Source organism: Micropterus salmoides, unplaced genomic scaffold (genome assembly GCF_014851395.1).
Source record: "Micropterus salmoides isolate LMB-PRFRI ecotype aquatic unplaced genomic scaffold, ASM1485139v1 Ms_hic_scaffold_16, whole genome shotgun sequence".
Taxonomy (NCBI): Eukaryota; Metazoa; Chordata; class Actinopteri; order Centrarchiformes; family Centrarchidae; genus Micropterus; species Micropterus salmoides.
Window position 1 is genome coordinate 26,669,487 of NW_024040707.1, and position 20,704 is coordinate 26,690,190.

The window sequence follows — 20,704 nt, forward strand, 5'->3', positions numbered from 1 at the left end:
GCAGAATTAGGCTTAGAGACGACATGGACGTGAGGCAAGCACCCACACATCGCGGTGCCGGTTGCCTGATAAACACAACCTGATGCTCCTTATTTGGGGGGCGGTTCCTGAAGGGAGGGCCTTGAGGTGAGAGACAGGGGAGACAGGAGAGGAGGATAGGATGCTGATTTGGGGAGCAGCCATGAAGAAGGGGGAGGGATGTTGCTTTTGAGAAATGGTAGGGGGCTTGCAGGCTATATACCCGGAGGAAGACCTGCAGGGATAATGAACTCATCCGCTCTAACCTCGACTGACTGCTCGGCTTCTCTTCTGTGCTGGGAGACCACTGCTTGAAGATCACTGACAGAGAGTTATCACAGACTTATGCGGAGAAAAAATTGGAAGAGATCCGTTTTAACCAGATAACTGAACATTTCCTCAGATATCACAGTTCTCTAGTGTTGAATGAGACTGGGAGGTTGGGATACGGCACTGTTCATGCAAATAGAGGCACTTCAAAATACAGCATGGAGGCTAGGTTGAAGTTGCCACTGGAATAGGGAGATAAGACCAGTTGTCGTTGAACAAATGTGTGTCTTTATGTGTAAAGGAAGGATGTTGTTGGTGTCGTAAGTGCATGTGCTTGCGTGTCAGTGTCTATGATGTGTGGTTGTGCAAATCTATGTATATATGAAAATCCTAAGGCCAGATAGACAGAAGTCCTACAAAGACCACGGAGGGATTCATAAAAGATTGAAACAGATGAGATAAGACGTGTCAGGCATGCATGGCAGAATAATTTACAAAGATGAACAAGGAGAAAGTGGATTTATTTAGAAAGCACAGAACAGGTTGGGGAAGATTTAGTTTTGAGGAGGAGGTGGGGCTTAAGTGGTGTAGCATTTCTGGAGAAACAGCAGCTGCCAAGGGGACAGCTGGGTGGCCGGCTCAAAAAGGCGATCAGGGAAGGTTCCTTCGTCTTAAAAGGTTTGAACGGATATTTATAGATATCCTCACTGAGCCCCTGGGTTTAATATGAGAAGGAAAAGGGGAGTGTGGGTTAAGGTATTTCACTTGTACCCATTTAGATGTCTCAGAAGCTACATCATATTCACAATTGTACAAGGTTTTACAGCATTTAGAGTTTGCTCTGAGCACAATTCCATCACACAGCATGCTTCATATTCTCTCTGAGGAAGGGTCACCAAGTGAGCAAGAATGTAGATCTGGTCTCATTACTGAACGTTCTCCATCATCTTGAGAAACTCTGGAGAGAGAAAGAAAGGGCACCAGTCAGTTACTCAAGTCCACTCACAAGCTCAGCCCACAGTGTGTACTCAAAGCCTGTATGTGAGGTTATGGGATTCAAATCATGGAGAACATGTGATTGTAATGCATAAATGTATATAATGAGCAATTCTTAATCCCTGTCACTGCAAGTCTGCTTCTTTCAGCTGTGATCATTTTTAAATAAGGATTAATATTTCTTTGTTTGCTCTATTTATATGCTCAGAGTATTAGACTCTCGATTTGTGATGGTGTAAACTGTAACTTAATGAAAAGGCAAGTAAAAGCAATCGCTCTACCTTTTAACAGCACAGAGAGTTGCGAAATTATATCAAGATTTAGGTTACTCTAAATATATGTGTTTACCTTCCTCCCCATCCCTGATTACTGTCAGATTCATATTGTCTTTACATTAAATAATCTTAGTCAAGCAAAAAAAAGAAATGTGAAGGAATAGTTCTCACCAATAGTTAGAAGAAGAGAAATTGATACCACGGCATACACATGTTATATCATTATCTTCTCTTTTTCTTTTGTTATGTCCATATTCTCTCTGTAAATAAGTTATTTATTTATTTTAAGATATTTTACGGGCACTTTCACACCACTTGATTATGACAGCAGAGAGACGGGGTAAGGCCGGGGAGAGAGAGGGGACAACACACAGCAAAGGGCTTGGGCCTGCCCCGACACATGGCACTCGCCAGGTGAGCCACCATGTATTAGTTATATTTCTGTTGAGATTATTGTCTTTTAAAAAAAAACTAAAAACTGGACATGGGGAAACAGCTCTGTCCAAAGTTCACAAAATCTGCCTACCAGCACCTCTAAAGCTTAGGCTACTAACTAACACGTTATGTTTTGTTTGTTTGCTAAAAATATCAATTAGCATGCATATTGCTGAATATTCAGGGTTTATGTGCCGGGCTATTTCTTGGCCAGGTAGAGTGACTTCCTGGAGTCACTGTGAAGTTGCCAGTAGAGACTCCAGAAAGCCACAATGAACAGTTGTTTTTGTACAGAAAGAGCCAGGCTGGCTGTTACCTTCTGTTCTAGTCTTTATGCCAAGCCAACAGGCAGCTGGCTCCAGCTTTCTATTGTATGGACAGAGAACTCTCCAAAAGAAAGAGAATAAGTATGATCCAAAATGTCAAACTATTCCTATAACTTCTGCTCAATATACAGCCGACACTGCCTCCCTCATATGCAAAATATTTTCTGAAGAAACTCTTCTCGTTCTGTAGCTTAAACCTACCATCAAAATCAATCTTTCCATCTTTGTTTGTATCTGCTTCCCCGAACATCTCATCAATATCTTCTTCTACGACTGGTTCTCCAGTGAGATGTAGGATGTCTCCAAACTCCTCCCGGTCAACGAAACCATCTCCGTTCCTGTGGATAAAAAAAGCAATATTGAAATCACGGAGTGAAAACTAACTTCTCACCTCCCTGACCTCTTACACCTACACACTAACATACACCACAGATTCTTATTAAAATACTATTATATTCTGACAGCCATAACTGTTGCCTGTGGCTAAACTAGAGTCCAATAATTTTAATTTAGATTAACCTTTTCCATAAATTTGATTGTTAAAGAATCTTTACCAATACATGTACTAAGTGGGACATTTTGCAGATGAAAAATGTCCCAGTGCTCTATGTGGTCTAAACCTGTAAGGGTGTCAGAGTTTCTGAAAAGTGGTCACAATACTGTGTATTGGCTGGACTCTGGTCCAAACTGCAAAACACTTTAGAATCAGCCATGGCTCACCATGAGAAAAAACAATGTGATTTTGGACAAACTGCTATGGTGAACATATTGGTAAACAGTTTATTTCTGGCCACTCGGTGAATATCAGTCCAGTTATCACCATTATTTTAGTTCTGTTTTGGTTTCTATTTAGCTAAAAAAGAGCTGTCTGCTGTGGCTGGAAAGTTTGACGAGAGGGGAATGTGTTGGCCACAAAACCAAAATAATGACCTGAAAGACGGCATACAGCTGTGTAGACCTGTTGTTAATATAAAAATATTCATTACTGCAGCTTTAATGTGGCTATAATAGATATTTTGTAATATTCTTTCAAATGACAATATGAAAACAATGTGACAATGTGAAAGGGGAGAGTTGTTGTGATAAATCTACTGAAAATTCTCACCTTTATCTACAGCTCCTGTTGGCTTTACAGAACTTTTTAGTGAGATTCAGCTCATTGTCTTACTGTCTGCGCACAACTCACTGCTCTTGTAGCTTAATTTTCAGCCACAGCAGACTGTTGTTTTCAGAGAAAAAACCTAAAAACCCACCATACACTAGCTGAGAAACAGCAGACAGACAAAGTTAGCGAACAGCTTATGAACATTTGGCCAAGCATTTAGCAGCTAAGGAACCAGATATTTCGCTCAGAGTAAATATTAGCCTTACATTCACCAGGCAACCACAAACACAACTCCATAATAATGATAATTCTTCTCTGTAACTGCGGGATTTGTGAAAATGCAACTGCTTGGTAACAAGTTTGCCATTTTGATTTAAAGGGCTCTATTTTAACTACTCAAGTGGGTGGCGCAGTTGCATTTGGGGCGTGTCCAACTCCAATTTTGCTAGTTTAACGGTGGAAAAAACTGTCAGTTCGCCAGGCTCATGGTTCAGAAGGGTTGTACTTAGTCTGTGGATTAGTCATCAGTGTGTTTTGGGCATAACATGCAATACACCAATCAGTGTCATCTCCCTTTCCCTTTAAAAGCCAGGTGTGCGTGTACCATGGCGCATTGTCATTATAATGGATCAGTTGATTGACTGAATAGCAGACTCACAGCAGAGGGGGGGTATGGACAGAAGTGTAGATGTGATATAAAAAACGCCTCTGATCATTAAGTCTAATGTTACTCTGCAGCTCTGCGGTTTTTCAGTGAAGTGTCTGAACTGCTGACTGGAGTCTGTTAACAGACGGACAGACGCTGTCTCCTCTATGAAACGTCTGGATCCTCACTGCGCTGCATTATTATAAACTATGATGAACTGGTCGTGGGTCACATCTCTCTCTTTTATGATTCTTTTATGATTTACTTTCAAGGTTTGAGAGGCTGCTAGTCATAAACTTGACATGACAGGACAGAGGAAACTCTCCAGAGGACACAAAATTCCACTCATAGCTTTTGAAATAATTTAGACCCAGTGGAGCTCAGGATTGATCAGGAGGACGGCTGCTTTACTCCAGACCGTTTCATTGTTTCAACCTGGACTGTGTGTGAGACCTTTTGGATGTGGAGAAGAACACAGAAGATCCTGACCAAACCTGTTGGCGTGTTTGGAGATTTTAACAATCAATGAAGTGACGTTGCTGTGCCTCGCGCGTAAATGCTCACAGCGTCTCTCTTACCATCGGAGTAACGCGCCCCTAAAATAACAAAAAACAGCGAAATACTGCAGCGTTGAATTTAAACCTGTTTTTATTTTTGGTCAATGGTGCAATCGCCTTCTGCTGCCTCAAGATAGCAATGCACAAACAATTTGCCTGACCTCACCTCATTTCAAGACCAACACTCCCATGGGCACACTGATGGGCGCATTTGCATTTGCTATTTAAACGCTTGACAACTGCGTCAGTTGAAGCTGCGCTTTTCGCCACTGTGCAAGATAGGGCCCAAGGGGTAATGACATGTCAGTGCTGTGTTCACAACTTGTTTCCGCTGCCCCAAGTGGCCAAAACTTTTGTTACAACTTTTACGTGCAACTTGCATCACTTTTGTTCCCGAAATTAAATATTATGAGAAACTGATATGTCCTATTCCTAAATTTGTAATTGTAGCAAATATCCAAGAATAGTGAGAGTGAATCAGTGCAAATTGGTAATGTCTACAGTGCCTACAATATTTTGTGAAAAATGCATTTTTCTCTTGCTCAGTTACAGTTGGTCAATTGGATGTATGGTAAGTTTTCCAATGCAATGTCAAGACAGACTGGGTGTACTATCACGTGTGATTTCTAAGTAGACTTTAGCCCCAGCGCAACATGAAATCTTGAAGCAGCAACATGTGGGGTTTGCGTTTGTCTTTCTGATGGTATTGGGTGTCATACTTGTCAAAAATACGGAAGCATTCCGAAAGCTCTTCTTCACTCTTTCCGGCCTGGTCCTCCTTTAACTGTTGCACCATCATGACCAAGAACTCCTCGAAGTCAATGGTACCGCTGCCTGAGGAGAGGGGAGGTGAATAAGTGAGGAAGGCGAGGGCAGGAACAAAGTGAAAGGTGAGATGACGAGAAGGAGGCTACACGTGCTGTGATACCTGAGTTCCAGCTACACTTAAACATTGTTTGAAGGTATGTTTTGGTAATTTTTAACTATTCATGATATTTCTTGCATTCTCACAAGTAGTTTGACATTAAGTGTAATTTTATGTCTCGTCAACTTCCCTTGTGATTTTCTATTTACTACTGTATTACTATATTTACTATTCCCCAAATGGCCTTTGCTAACCCTTAGTTATAGGGGCACTCCACAGATTTCACACATACATTTCAGTTTACTCATCATGAGTAATCCTACTCCTGTGTAGACAGCTGCATAACGTCTCCTGTAGTTCTGGAGGGGGCATTTTGAAGTCTGAAAATAACCCTGATGATGTCATCAGGGTTATCTTGAGTAAGGCTTGAGACTTCAGATATCTGACAATAAATCTGTATCATCAGTGAGCAGCAGTCCTTCTTGTCTTTTGTCTTTTATCACCAGATCTTAAGGAAGGCAGGATCAATTTTAGGGAGCCCCAGCCTATCTTCTCTTTTAATCTTATCTTTTCAGGTCAGAGGTAACGGGTTTCCAGAGCCAAGTGCAATAGATTTCAAATATTTTCTTTTGTCCCTAATGCAATAAGCATGCACATTAAGGTAACAGTTTTATGCACTTTCTGCTTATACTTAGCACTGCAGCACTTTATCTTATCTAATCCTATAAAATACATCTTATAGATATTATTGTTGTGCTGTTATGTGTACACTGACATTGCTTATCTGTGCTCTGCTGCAAGACAAATGTCCCTCAGTAGGAAAATAAATAACTCAATTAACTGATCTGAAAATGTTATTGAAATGCTTTGTGGGTATTGCCAACCATATTGGAGCTTGACTGATACTGAGAACTATAAGTCAGGATATCTTAGCCTCTGCTGCTTAAAAGTTGACCATTCTTTTCTGAATCTGTCTCTGCCCCAGCTTTATAGAAGTAAATACAAAATTGCTGAAATTGCTGAATATTTTAATGCTTAAAACATAGCTTTGTCTTCTGGCTTTCCTGTTGAACTGGCCGCAGTAAATGGAGAAATTAGTTATTCTGCGTCTGCTGTACAGACAATAGTACACAAAAGAAAGCTAAAGAACCAGGAAACAAAATAAAAATCTCAACAAGCAGCTTGATCCCATCAGTCATCCTTAAATGCCAATGCATTAGGATGCAAGATCCGTTTTCTATTTGTTAATCACACAGTATCTCACCATCCTCATCAACCTCCTCAATGATGGCATCCAACTCCTCCCTTGATGGGTTCTGGCCCAGCATCCTCATCACAGTACCTAACTCCTTGGTGCTGATGTCACCGCCACCGTCTGTATCGAACATGTCGAAGGCAGCCTTGAACTCTGGAGGAGAGAAGGAGATACTTCAAATTTGGTTGAAACTGGCAGAACTTTGGAAAGTTATAACAGCCCAGAAATACTCATTTTCTGCTGTCTGAAAAAATGGCAACATGTGATTCATTTATTACACAACACAAAGGGCCAAAGGGAACAAAAATCCGTCAACTGGTGCAATTTCTGAGAAGGATTTTCAGAAAACCATTTCTAGTCACCATATTCAATCTGAATCGTTAAAAACAGCAGGAAGCTGTTGAAGCATGTGAAAATCAGCAGAGGAACCTAATCAAGTGTAATCCACCAATTGATTCTTTTAGGGAAGCGGTACAGACCTGCAATCATCTCCTCAGTCAGGAAGGAGCGGGCATCGCTTTGGGCGTCAGTGGGCTTAAAAAGCAGAAAAGGTGGGAAGGGAAGTAGTGAAAGAAGGAAATGAGAGGTAGACAGAGAGAGAGAAGTTATCGTTCCTGTCAGCTGTATGAAACATGAAGCTGTATAACGATATCACATGTATGGTTATTGCCAGAACAGGATGTAAGGAGTGATTTTGAAAATAAGACAGCTGCTGAAGAAAATAATCTTCATCAGGTGTCAACCACTCACACACACACATCTGGAGGCTGTTAACTAGCATCACATGAGCTGTCTTAAGAAGTGCTTTGCCATTTATTGTGTTTACAGCCCCCTGTGATTTGAAAACCTGTCAGTCTATATAATAATAATAATAATAATAATAATAATTTCTTAGCCCATTTCCTACAATTCCTGTGCTGTAGATTACTGGTGACCACTTTTCAAGTGATACTAAAGTGTAATTGACTTTTTTAAAGTGTTCTGCTTTTTTGCAGTATGAAAATTAAGATGCAAGTTGTATCTTGTTTAACTGTTTGGTAGATTAAAATCATAGCTGCATTTAAACTCCATGATAAAAAAGAGTGGAAATAAATACTTGCCTGGAAGGTAAAAAAACATCTAAAAAATACATCATACTGTCATTATTGGTAATATACAGTATGCCTGAGTTGAAGTAAATATGTGCTAAACGTGTATTTTTGTATGTTTTAGTGGGATAAAATATGCTTAAAAGTTCATATGATCCTCCGCTGGTACACTCTGGTCACTCTACCTCCTTATAGTTAAGCCTTGTTTCACCATCGAGCCAGAGAAAACCAAAAGAGAAACCTAAAGCCTGTGACAGAACTATCTATGACAAAGTAACAGCCAAGGACTGGAAATAGCCTTATGTCAGGTAAGAAGTCATGTTTAATCCTCTGCCAGCTGTCTGTACTTGTTAATGATGGTTCTTAAAGGGGAACACCACTCAATGTCAAACATGTTATTACCACATTAAGACTTTTTTTTTATCAGGAAGACGTGGCAGATGGCAGAACGTCGAGGTTTTATGCTGAAACTGGTTTTAATCTCTGCTGTTCCAGTCTGAGTCAACAACGTGTATCCTTCCCACTGGCAGTTGTTCTCCCAGTCTTTCCATCTTTCCAGTTTGTTCTTATATCCAAACCTTATGTCTGATGACATCGCTGTTTACACTGCACTGTAGGTCACACATCCAATGGGAATCTTTCTTGACAGTCTTAATCTTGTTTATAATGCAAACAATTTGAAACGGCAAGAACAACCATCAGTACTTGTCCCAAACATTGTTTTAGTTTTCTAAAAGGACAGTTGTTGAGAACTACTCACTAGTCAAATTGAGTGTTATTCCCCTTTAATTGTTACATAAACTCCACTGTACTTCAGGAGCACACTAACTTATTTTCCCTCTTTGCTTACCAGAATCTCATTAATATCATAACATATGGAAGTTTAAATAAACCCACTCATTAGTTTATGCTAAAGCTATTTTTAAGGTGAGACGTGGGAGAGGATTTGAGAGGGATTCTTTTCAAGGTGAATGTCAGAAGTTAGGACTCTCTTCTCACTTTACTCAGCTGTGTACTTTCTATTTTTAGTATCACTCCCTCCAACCTAAATATCAATAATATTGAGTTTAGTTACAAAGTAATGGAACACAAAAGCAGAGTAAAATCACATCAGTCTGTAAACAGCGAAGAGGAATTACAGAAGTTTCCAACAGCAGGTTACCAGTCAGGAAAATATGTTTCTCTGTCTGTAGCAAACATCATAAAACCCAAACTAATTTCCTCAAAATTCAGGAATTCCAAGAGAGAAAACATCCCTAGTGAAGAAATCCAGCTGATAACCCAGCTGTGCTGCAAACGAGGGCTTGCTGGGTGAACGTGGCTGAGCAGAAGAAGTTTTTCGTCATAAATTAATTTCCATCTTCTGTTATCTGGCTTCCTTCCACATCAGTTGAAAACAAAAGCAAATCCTCAAAGATTCACTAAAATTAAATTTCCTTCTCCTTGTGGTTTCCATTTTACCTCCTTGACAGTTTTCGGATTCTTACCATGGCGGCTGGCTGTGTTGAACAACAGACACCAGGAAAAACGACAGATGTCGGGGAAAGAAAGTCTCCCTTCACAGTTCAGGTTGCACTGTGGCTTTCCTCCCCTCCATAAGTACCCTCTCATCCCAGGACACTTTTACTGAAAATGATCAGGATTGGGTAAGCGGCCCCCTCCTCAGACAAGAGACAGCCAATCAAATCCAACTTTAGTTTGTGCCCTCGTACAATCTCCTGATGGACATCCCCTTGTGTGGCACACTCTAATCAACCATATTTAGATAACAGACAAGCTCAGTGACATTTATTTAAAAAAAAAGAAAACACAGTGCAGGCATCAGGCAGCTGGAGGTTATTTTGGCAGAGGATCAACTGAGCATCTCAGTGCAGATAGACACTTGATTTCACATACTTTACAAGAACCATGCAGGCACGCTCACACACATCACATGCACGCTCACACACATCACATGCACGCTCACACACAGATTAACACCTCCATGCGTGCACAGATTCTCCACCCCTTTCGTAGTGTCCGTTAACCCATCTATCAGCCTGTCTCCCTGTCCTCACTGCCGCTGACTTGCCCTTGCACTTATGACATTGTAATTTAAGAGGCGTGCAAATGGACTTTTCACAATCTCACACAGCTGTACCCCATCTTTAACCATTTTAACTGTTGGGTTCCCAATCCATCAACAAGTAAACAAACAAAACCATCTCATATAACCACAAACTCGCGACCCAATTAGTATGTCACTCAGTCTCAAGGCTTACTGGAGAACTGAAGTGAAACCAGAATTCTGTTCCTGTAAATAACTAATAATCCAGCCTTGGAATGTAACCTTGCTCAACAGTATGTCATATGTGGCTTGCTTCATATAATTAGGTAAGAACCAAAGTTTTTGGAAAAACTTAGTCAATCTTCTGTTTTTCAGCGGCCTTTACAAAACCCCATCCCCTACAAGCCCAGCTAGACCTTGATATTTAGCAGGTCTTGTTTACCATGTTCACCATCTTAATTTACTGTGTTAGCATGCTAATACTTGCTAATTAGCACTATATACAAAGCATAGCGGAGGCTGATGAAAATATCATTAGTTTTGCAGGTATTTGGTCAAAATTCTTTGACACAGGGATGGGAAAGGATCACCAGTTATTAGAATTCCTCCTGAGCGGAACGTGTCTGTCCCAAAGTTGAAAGCCAATCCGTCAAGTCGCTGTAGCAGTTTGAACAGAAGTTCAATATCACCCCTAACCCAGTTATTAAAAAGGAAACCTAAAATAACAAATTCAAATTCAAATGAAAGTAAATGACTAATTACAATCAGCACATAAGAGTGATATATACAGTAATAATCAAAAGGGTGCAATGCAAAACAATAATTAACAAACACAACATATTAGATAATTAACCCAGCAAGAAGAAAAGGAAAAAAAATCATGGTAATGTCATTAGTTTAGCTTTCAAATGAGACAATTTTTTTTCAATCTTTTGACACAACTTATTCAAATACACACTCAAGCCTCAAGCTCAGGGGTGTACTTGGTGGCAAAAACACACACAGACTTCCTGTGCTGTCTATTCATATTTTCTTCCTCTCCTCTGTGTAAGGGATTTCACATGGCGAACATTTGCCTGCACATAATAAAAAAATGTTTTTGATATTCATGGCCAGGGTTGGTCAGTATTTATGATATATATATGGAAATAGTATTTTTTTGTTTCATATTTTGCACCAAAATACTTTAGTGTTTTGTAGTTTAAAATATAAAATACTTTGTGAGAAGTCTACATGATGACATCATTAAAATGCTGCCTCTGATTGGTGCTTGCTCAGTAATTTGCTCAGACTTGTTGAGATCAGAACAGACAGATCCAGACCAAAAGAAGAAGGTGAAGGTGAAATATGTGTGGGTTTCCATCACTTTCCATCCATTTTGTAGCTCATGTTAAGTTTTGGTGTTCATTTTAGTAGCCTAGGCTAAATCATTGGGTACGTAATGTTCTAACTAATTACTTGACCTGAGAAGAAGCTCACATATTAACATTAGCTTTCTACTTCCAGCCTATGTTAGGTTTCAGAGTTGAGCAAACTGTTAGTTAAACATTAAACTCTTACTTTAAAGCAACATTATGCTGCTATATAAATAAGGACAGCTGGACATTTGTTGTAATTACATTACCATCAAGAACTAGCAAGTCTCCAACTTGGCTAGCACACCCAAACATCAAGCAAATGCAACAACACAAGACATAGCAATATTAGCTCAACTGTGTATACAGAAAGAAGGCCAGCTCGGCGTCTGTCTTGCAACCTTTCATGTCTAAAAAGCTCTCGTCAATGTCCAGCAGCCTCTTGCATTGGCCACTCTCTTTTTCATATAGCTTGCTTGCTGAAGAGTTTTGTTGATGCTTTGTTCTCACAATAGAAATCCTGCCCGTGACGTCAGTGCTATGTGGTGCCAGGCCGAGCTCGCACGGCCCAGAGAGGCAATGACAGTAAAGAATCTCAACCTGTTATAAGTCAGTGACCAATCTAAATGATTTTGAAGCTGTTTTTTTAGATTTTAAGATAAAAATACTGCATAATGTTGCTTTAAAACCAGTTTTCATCTGGGTGATCACAGGGATATGTATCAATATTTGATGGTTGCATCTGTCAGATTTATCGCCTGAGAAATGCTGTTTCTCTCAAAAACTGTCCGATTAATCAGCTGAGTCAGTGTACTGGTGCAAAGCAGGCCGATACATAAAAGGTAAGCAAAGTGATTTCATAGTACCTTGGAAATGTATTTTAGAAATGCATTGATGTTATTTTGCCCATCCCTTTCCATGGCTCCTTCAGGATAAACTGAATCTAGGGCCATCATCAGGTCAAAATTTTGCCAATTCTTTGGTTTATGCGCAAATTCGTGCAAAATAACGTTCCCAAAAGCCTCACCTGCACTTTGTGTGTTTAGTGCAAGTCAGCAAACCTTAGCATGCTAACATGGTAAACTACAACAAGTCCTCTAAATTAAAGGACAAAATACATTTTCCTTGTCCCCTAGAATGACACATAAGCATTTTCGCTATTGTCAGGGCGACATTGTTTCTTCCAAGGTCGTACAAATCACTGTAAGAAAGGTTTTTGTTTTGTTTTTTTTAAATCGGACAACGCTATGGTTAAAGTTTTGTTAGGTTTAAGGAAATATCAATGTTCGGGTTAAAATTAATACTTTGGTAAGGTTGGGGGACATTTGTCATAGTTAAAAAAACAATGTTGGCTGTTCGTAGGAAACAGGAAATGAGGAGCGTTCTCCTGTGTTAATGTCTGATGTTTTGTTGGCCCAACCACCTCGTAAAATAACACGGTGACTGTGGCTAACAGTATCTGCTAAACAGCATGTTAGCATTGTGTGACCATAGCATGTCGATATTTGCATTTGTTTTTGAACTGTCTGAATGGAGCTCGCAATATGGAGGGGATATATTTCTTATTTTTGAGTTTTTAAAAAACAAACACACATTTGCTGTGTATATGTACATGCTGTCCATGTGCTGTGATTATATAGGGCAAAGGAGTGTTGTGTTGTGTTGTGTTGTGTTGTGTTGTGTTTTGTTGTTGAAGACATTAAATACATTATTTAAAACAAATACTATGGATTCTCCCCTTCTCTTTACTACAAACTCCATACCTTTTCTCCATACTTTTATTCTCTAGACAACACTCCTCTCCCTTTTGCTATTCTCTATGTTTTGATCTGGATCATCTTCTTTTTCCATCTTAACCTCTTCTCACCCCCCCTCAGGGCCACAGAGTAAGATCAGCTTCAATGCCGTCCAACTTATGTCACGGCCCTCCATGAGTGCCCGTTTGGTTCCTGACTGACAGCACCAGCTGATGCTCTCCCCGACTCAAGAATTTCCAGGAGTGCTCCCCCTCTAGTTTGCTGAGAGAAAAAGGTGGAAGATTTTTGTTTGCAGAGAAATAACGAAAGACCATGAGGACATTGCTTGTTCTGTTTTAATCATTCTTCTTTTTCTCTTTCTTCCTTCATCTCCTCCTCTTTCCAGCCTCTTCTTTTCTACCTCATTCTATTCCTGGACATTCCCCGGGGAGCAGCTGAACCTTCTAGACAAACACACCCTATATAAGGCTGGAGGTATGCCATCACTCCTCCCACTCCAGCCCTCTATCCCTCCATCCCAATCCCTCCATTATTCCTCTTATGCCTCTCTCTGTCCCTTTCCTCACTATCCCTTCTCACTGGCCACCCTTCTCTATGCCTCTCCAACAACCATGTCACTCCTTGATGTCCTTTACCCCCAATGCAGTGATGTTCAGGGGTACTTAAAAAAAATCACTAACAAAAAACATTTGAATGAGGCTTACAGTTTTTGAATTTGTGTTGGGACTGCATCAGAGAGGTGTTAATTAAATTATTAGTATAGTTTGTAGTAGTAGTATTTTGATTCAAGTGTTCACATGAATCAACTCTCTTCAGTTGGAACAAGTGAGCACAACTACAAAATCATATATTTTAACAGATTCAGCCCACTTTCAAAACCCACAAAGATCTTTCTCAGTTTGTGTGATACCTCATTAAAAACCTTTTGAATCTTGTGACAAACCACCAACAGTGAGTGAAGCAGCTTGTCTTTGTTTAACACTTAAGAAACCAAACAAGGGGTCCCCAACAAAAAGGGGGATAATTTATTTTCACTATCCAAAAGTAACAGAGTAACAGAACGCAAGACTATTTTGGTCATGGGTTTCATATGCTTTCTGGAATAAAACATCTAACAGCCAAAATCCTGTCAGATGGGCGATCCGAGGACAACATTTTATCAATTTATCATTTTATCCATGGTCTAATTTGTGTCAGTTTAGGGGTCCTTAATGTGAAAAGGTTTGAGAACCACTGAACTGGAGAATATAAATAAATTGCATTTAAAAAAATATTCAGACCCCTTTCCCTTTCTTTATGTTGTTTATGTTGTAGCTTTATGCTAAAATTGTTCATTTTTTCAACTCATTAAACCATGATTTTAGCATTTTTAGCAAATTTATTAATAAGAAAAAAAATGGAAATATCTCATTGACATAAGTATACAGACCCTTAAAGGGGCTTATGTAGTAGGGAGTGACCCCGAATAGTGGAAGATTCGATGATTTGATAAAAGGAGCCTGAATCTCAGAGTCAAATCTTCCCATAGGCATTATAAAACAAGGAACATGCCTTTTTTTTTTCTTTTTTTTTACATAGAACTACTGGTTTTCTCCCAGTAAGTTAATATACTGTCTATTATGATATAAATATCAACATATAATGCTGTAAAAAAATGTGAACAGAGACTTTTAATAAAAGTACATAAATAAACCCAAAATTGGAACCCTAACACTTAAGGTAGGGATGTGTGCATAGTGTGTGTGTGTGTGTGTGTGTGTTAGAACAAGAAAAAGAGACAGAGCACCAGCAGCACTGGTGTTGTGCAGGGTTGTGCGTGAACTTTGCAGGACGTTCGAAACATTTATCACCACAGATGAACCACACGAAGAATATTATATTGTTTTTTTAACAGTAACGTTACTCGGAATAGATCTGCGAGGAACCGTGATGTGCATGCAATTCTCAGTGAGTCTCCCCCCTCCCCCAAACCACACACAGACTATAGGCAAACCTTCACAATTCTGATTCGACTATGTAAATCCTTAGTCAGGGAAATAACTCTCTTATTAATGAATAAAAATATTTTTACTGCCATTTTGTAAACGAGCTGTAACCTCACTTAGAACTGAACAACACGCCTGTTTTCTCTGTGGCTCGCAACAGCCACTTTTCTGTTTCTTATGTGAAGGTATCGGCTCCGGATCTAGCTGCATGCACGCTCCCGACCCTCTCTCTGACTACAGCGACAACATGCAGCCCACTAACACCACAAAACAACTGGCACCAGGCTCAACACAGACTCCAACACAAACTCCACGAATGGATAAAAAACAACAATAAATTTAAATAAAATAGCCCATCAGTCCAAACAGAATCAAAGAGATATCGGGAGAGAAAACTGTCAACACTACTGAATTCTGGTATAATTTATATTGTCACCTGCTGCCTGAGTTTTGGGTTTCTATTGACATAGCCTAGATAAAAATATTTCCACCATAAATTGATACAGAAAAATTCACCACAGCACAAATCTGAAGTCGGTCGGACTAAATCTGTAGGAGGAGTTTGTTGAAGTACAAAGTGTGCAAATCGTTTCGGGTATGGCTCCAAGATGCTTTTTAGTAGGTCTGGACATGATACACCTACCACAAAAATTTAATACACATATGTGAAACTTTTTCTGGGGGCTGCTCTGTAGGGGGCGCTAGCGAGCCATTTTGCCACACCCATGTGCGAAACCCATAAAATACAAAATTTTTCGCCGCTCCTGAATTTTGTGCAAAGTTTGGTGAGTTTTCGAGTAGCTGTTCAGGCCCCCAAAATTGAGGTTACTTTGCAGAAAAAAGAAAAAAATAATCCCTTCAGTATCAATAGGGACCTCGCATGGTTCGTGCTCGGGCCCTAATTATAGAAATTGCACCATGCAGCATAAGTCCTGCCTCAGATGTATGACTGTCTGACCTCTGCACTGCAGTTACCAGCATTCAACACTGGGAGTCAGTCTGCAGCTTTGGTCACAAAAGATGATTTTCTGTCATGAGCCAGAAGCACTTTGGCTCATCTTACATCTTTCTCTGTTGGTGGTGGTGTCTAACAGAGTGGGGAACGTTCATTTATTAAGTTTCTTAATGTGATTTTGAATATCATTTAAACTAATTCTATTTGGACTTTTTGTAGCAATGCTTCAAATGTATGCAGTATTCTGAATATAGCATGCTTCTATTGAATCTCTACAGCTGCTTTTATCTGGATCAAACAGGTATGTCCAAATACACATCATTTTGCTTCCATGGTAATAACAAAGGTCTTTTTCCAACTTTAACATTTCTTGTAACACAATAATCAGCCATGACAATAATAGTAGCCTACTGTTGTTGTTTATATTGGGAAAAGTGACTGTAGCCTAGGATAGTTGTTACATTTTTGACATTTCTGTCTGTATCTTGTCTTGCATTGTCTCCCGTTCGTGTCAGGACTGTGCAGCAGTACAACCTTGGGGAGAACTGTTACACTTCCACTAACATTTGAACATAATAAAGATATAAACATTTTCTTGAGGTAGGTTTTTCATTGGTGTTACAACCAACCCAAACTATTGTAGCCATGAACTTACTTTACAGCACTGAGCTAAAACATCAGCACTAACAACATGAAAGATACAAAGACACACAATTAATTGGATTTAAGCTTGGTGAGTTTAAGCAGGTAATGCAATAACAAAAATAAATCAAGTAAAAAAAATACATTCCCTTACCTCAAAATTTGTTTTTTTCCTTCTAAAATTGACTGTGCCTGCCACAGGGTGCTACTTTTCCACATGAAGAATACTTACTAAACTGAGTCTATACAGAGCGAATCAGGTGATTTGCAACTTGTTCTTGATTGGTGAAATTGGACGCGTTACGACTGACCCATATTATAACCATCCCTGGTCTCCCATGATTTATATCTGGGTTATCTATAAAATAAAGAAAAGATCTCTTTTGCAATGTGATCAGATGATGATGGTTCACAGACAATGCTCTTCGCTACTACACCAAATCACAATATGTAAGTATATATAATATAAACTTTAATATCCAAATCTATTTAGTGATGTCTCCGATGCTATGTCCTTTTGAGATTGATGTTCTTTGGTTATGTCTGGCTATGTTTTTTTTTCTATCAGCTGTATTCTCTCTTGATCTCAATGAGATGACCTGATTAGGTAGTACATATAAATAAGGGAATATCTTGTGGAGGAGTGGTGTTCAACTTGAGGCTTTTGGTGGTCTGACTCCATGCTGAGACACTTCATGTTGGTTTTTCTGTCATTTGTCACCAGTCTGTAATTGTGTCTCTTGTATTATTTAAAAAAAAATGGTTTGGCTAAAAATAAAAATGAAGTCATTAAATAACCTTTTAGTAATACAGTATGAGCTGCAATAACTTTTTGGTAAGTGGAAAACCTGAAACTGGTTGTACTGGCCCCTTTAAAGGTATTTCAACCAACCCAACAACTGGTAAAAAGGACTGTGTTGGTTTGCACTGAGCAGGTAAAATAATGAAGAGCCATAAGGATTATTGCAAAATAGATAATTTCTTTATTTTATATAGCTATAAACCAGCCGTAAATAATGTTAATTAGGCTACAGTCCATTTTCCAAATATAAACAGGATATTAGACTGCAAACACTTCTTTGACCACAATTGTGTTTATTCCAACAAGAAACGTTAAAGTTGGACCTTTCCTATTACCACAGACACAAGTAGCCTATTTGCACCTTATAACGGTTTGATCCAGATAAAAGCAGCTGTAGCCGTAAAGACTATAAACTGGGCGACAGCTACATCTCTAACACGCTGCGCGCTCCCGCGGATGGCCCACTCCGTTTTCGGCGGACCATGACTTTTTGGCAAGACAGGTGTCACAGCAATAAAAAAAAACAGTGAAGGTATTGTGCTGGAACACGGGTGGGAAAAGTTGTAAACAGTAGTAAGTGAATACAGCGTGTCGTTCCTCTTCATCAGGTTGGATTACGATAGACTAAAGAGTTAGACTAACGAACAATTCCAGATAAAAAGGCTACATGGCCGTAACCAGTGAGGTCAACTAGGTCCCAGGTATCGGAACTCCGTAATTCTATGTAGGCTATAGCCTATCAATACAAAAATCCAATAATAACCATCGATAACACGATTAACATAAATAAAGGCTTAGGGCCATGCGGAAGTAGCTGATTACACGGTCGCAGCCCTGAACCCTGGTGAAATAGGGTGAAGCGTATCCCCATTAAAAGACACGCTGTGCGCATTTACGCACGAGCCACAGCAGCATAACTTAGGCTAATATTTAAATATCTCGGCACAGGATCGGTCAGACTCTAATGTTAATTAATATTCTGTGTTCTCCTACACATCCAAAAGGTGACAGTGAAACTGTTTGGAGTACTAAAGTGACCGTCTACCTCATCAAATCTGAGTTCCATCAGAGCGTCTAAACATAGATTATAGATGCTAGAAGGTTAGTTTCTTCTAGAGAGTTTCCTCTATCTGTCCTGTCCCTGTTTGTTTTGTTGCCTAAATCTCCCACGGTATTTGCTGTGACATTACTGCGCATGGAAACGTATAAAATGACTTACAGCAGACTCTCTTATCACTCAAGTAATATGTTAGAGAAAGAATTCATACATACAAGTAAGGAAACCGCTTGGAAAGATTCAAGGACCGGGAGAATTGGGATAAATCTGTGAAAAATAATTAGTTAGTGGGGGCGGGTGGATGATTTTAAATTGGGCCTACATGAGTATTGCCAGACCTGCGATGGACTGGCGACCTGTCCAGGGTGTACCCTGTCTTTCGCCCGATGGCAGCTGGGATAGGGTCCAGCCCCCCGCGACCCTGTACGCAGGATAAGCGGTTGATGATGATTTTACTCAGGCTGTATTTTATGCAAAGTTTTTCTTTGAATAAAGTGAGCAAAATATTATGGAAAGAGTCCACCTGCCACATATTCTACTCATGCAAGTGAGTCAACATACACAACGCACACAAAAGAACCCTGGAACTTGAACACTAGCCTACCAGATATATTGATTGTACCTGATACCCACAATGACAGAGCACTAGAGACTTGAAACATTTGAATGATCAAATTCCGAAGGGATTCCTTTTCACAAGACCGTAGCTCCCCTGATGGACCTTGCGTAAATAGATTCCTATAGATTGTGTGTTTCTTTGACGATTTACTTTAATGATTATAGAGGCTGCTGTCAGTTCATCCTGACCGATCATCTCGGAGTGTCGGGAAATTCAAATAATCAACAACGTTGACGTTATGCTGCTGTACCTCGTGCGTAAATGCGCACAGCGTTGTTTTTAATGGGGAGACGATTCAAGCTGTTTCATCCATTGCTGCAGCAACATGTTCCACACCTGATGTAATTAAACACCTCGATGACGACTAAGATTACGTGCACAACAGAGGTTATGTGGGGGGATATGCTGAACGATGTGGGCCAGTGAGGTGCACAATGTCTCTGCCAAGAAAGATGATTACAACAACACAGGCTACTTAGACCAAAATACTAACAGTACCCGTGATCACCCATCACCCCTGATGACGGCCATGGAGTCGCACAACCTCACCGAGCAGTGCGACTGGTTCAGTGAGGAGAACCGAACTGAGCCGCGCGTAATTAAGCGTCTGGACGCTGCCGAATGCCTCTTTCTATTTATACTGCCCCATGGACAGACAGTTCCAGCACTGCTATGCATTTTTGTGTTGCTGACTCTCTTCTCGTTCGTGGTTAACGGGCTTAGTCTGTTCGGACTTGGGCAGTCCGATGACCTCTCCTGGGAACCGCGCTTTGCTTTCCTTAAGAATCTGATTTTGAGCGACCTCGTCCAAACTGTCACTTTCGGTCCGGCGGTCATTCACTCACTAGTCCAACGCCGGACGATGGCATTCAGCTCCTGGTGTTACGCTCAGTATTTTGTGGGGACCGTCAGCATTTTCTCCAGCCTTGTGACCATCACCTGCATGGCGCTGGAGCGCTACTTGTATGTGTGCCACGCCATCCACTATTTGGTCATCCTCACTCAGGTGCGCCTGCGGCTAGTCCTGAGCCTCATTTGGGTTTTCTCCATCTCCGTCAGCACCGTGAGTATGGTGTTGCTTCACATGGGGAACGGTGGTGGGAATGAACAGGTCACCTGGGGGCTTCTGTGCGAGCCGGACATGGTGGAGCAGCACATGGGTTTCCCCCGTGGCTCTGCCGTCTTTCGCAAACTCATCGGCTCCTTTACCCTGCTGCTGTGCCTGCTGGTCTACGCGTTCTGCTACTTGAGGATGTACCAGGACGCTCGCAACGCGGTGGTACCGTTCAACACGGTCAACACCACAGCGCGCAAGACTGTGGTGTTCTACTGCGGCATGTTGTTCCTGCAGCTGCTGCCGCTGATGCTCAAAGCCATCTCGGACGCGCTGCGGGAGTTTGAATCTCAAAGTGTCAGCGAGGCGAAACTCCACATGTCCTTGCTGGTAATGCTTTTAGTGCCACCATGCATCAATCCGTTGGTATACGGGCTGAGGAACCTGGAGATGAAGCAAGCGCTACTCAGACTGTTCCGTTGGTGGATAAAGAAGAGGGGTGTGTGTGAGTGGAGGGGATAATAACTGGGAACATTGTGCGTCAAAACTAAGCTCAGGCTTATTATTCAGACACTATCAAAATGAGTATGCACAA

The 20,704-nt window shown here is 40.5% G+C and overlaps 1 protein-coding gene across 1 annotated transcript; it reads right to left on the reverse strand.

Annotated features, from left to right (window-relative positions):
- Positions 1 to 790: 790 nt before the first annotated feature.
- Positions 791 to 9,476, reverse strand: LOC119906174 (troponin C, skeletal muscle). The gene is made up of 6 exons (XM_038723722.1): positions 9,324 to 9,476; positions 7,228 to 7,282; positions 6,758 to 6,901; positions 5,348 to 5,462; positions 2,522 to 2,658; positions 791 to 1,246 (listed from the first exon to the last, which is right to left on the reverse strand). The coding sequence occupies exons 1-6, from the start codon at positions 9,324 to 9,326 to the stop codon at positions 1,215 to 1,217; spliced, it is 486 nt and encodes a 161-aa protein (XP_038579650.1). The 5' UTR covers positions 9,327 to 9,476; the 3' UTR covers positions 791 to 1,214.
- Between the last annotated feature and the right edge of the window lie 11,228 nt (positions 9,477 to 20,704).

Bases quoted from the DNA above. Each gene is read 5' to 3' on its own strand.
- LOC119906174 (XM_038723722.1), bottom strand. The intron at 5,463-6,757 runs GTGAGATACTGT...CCCTCTCCTCAG, and splicing joins TGAGGAGGTTGATGAGGATG to GCAGCGGTACCATTGACTTC. The intron at 2,659-5,347 runs GTATGACACCCA...TTTTATCCACAG, and splicing joins TGCTTCCGTATTTTTGACAA to GAACGGAGATGGTTTCGTTG.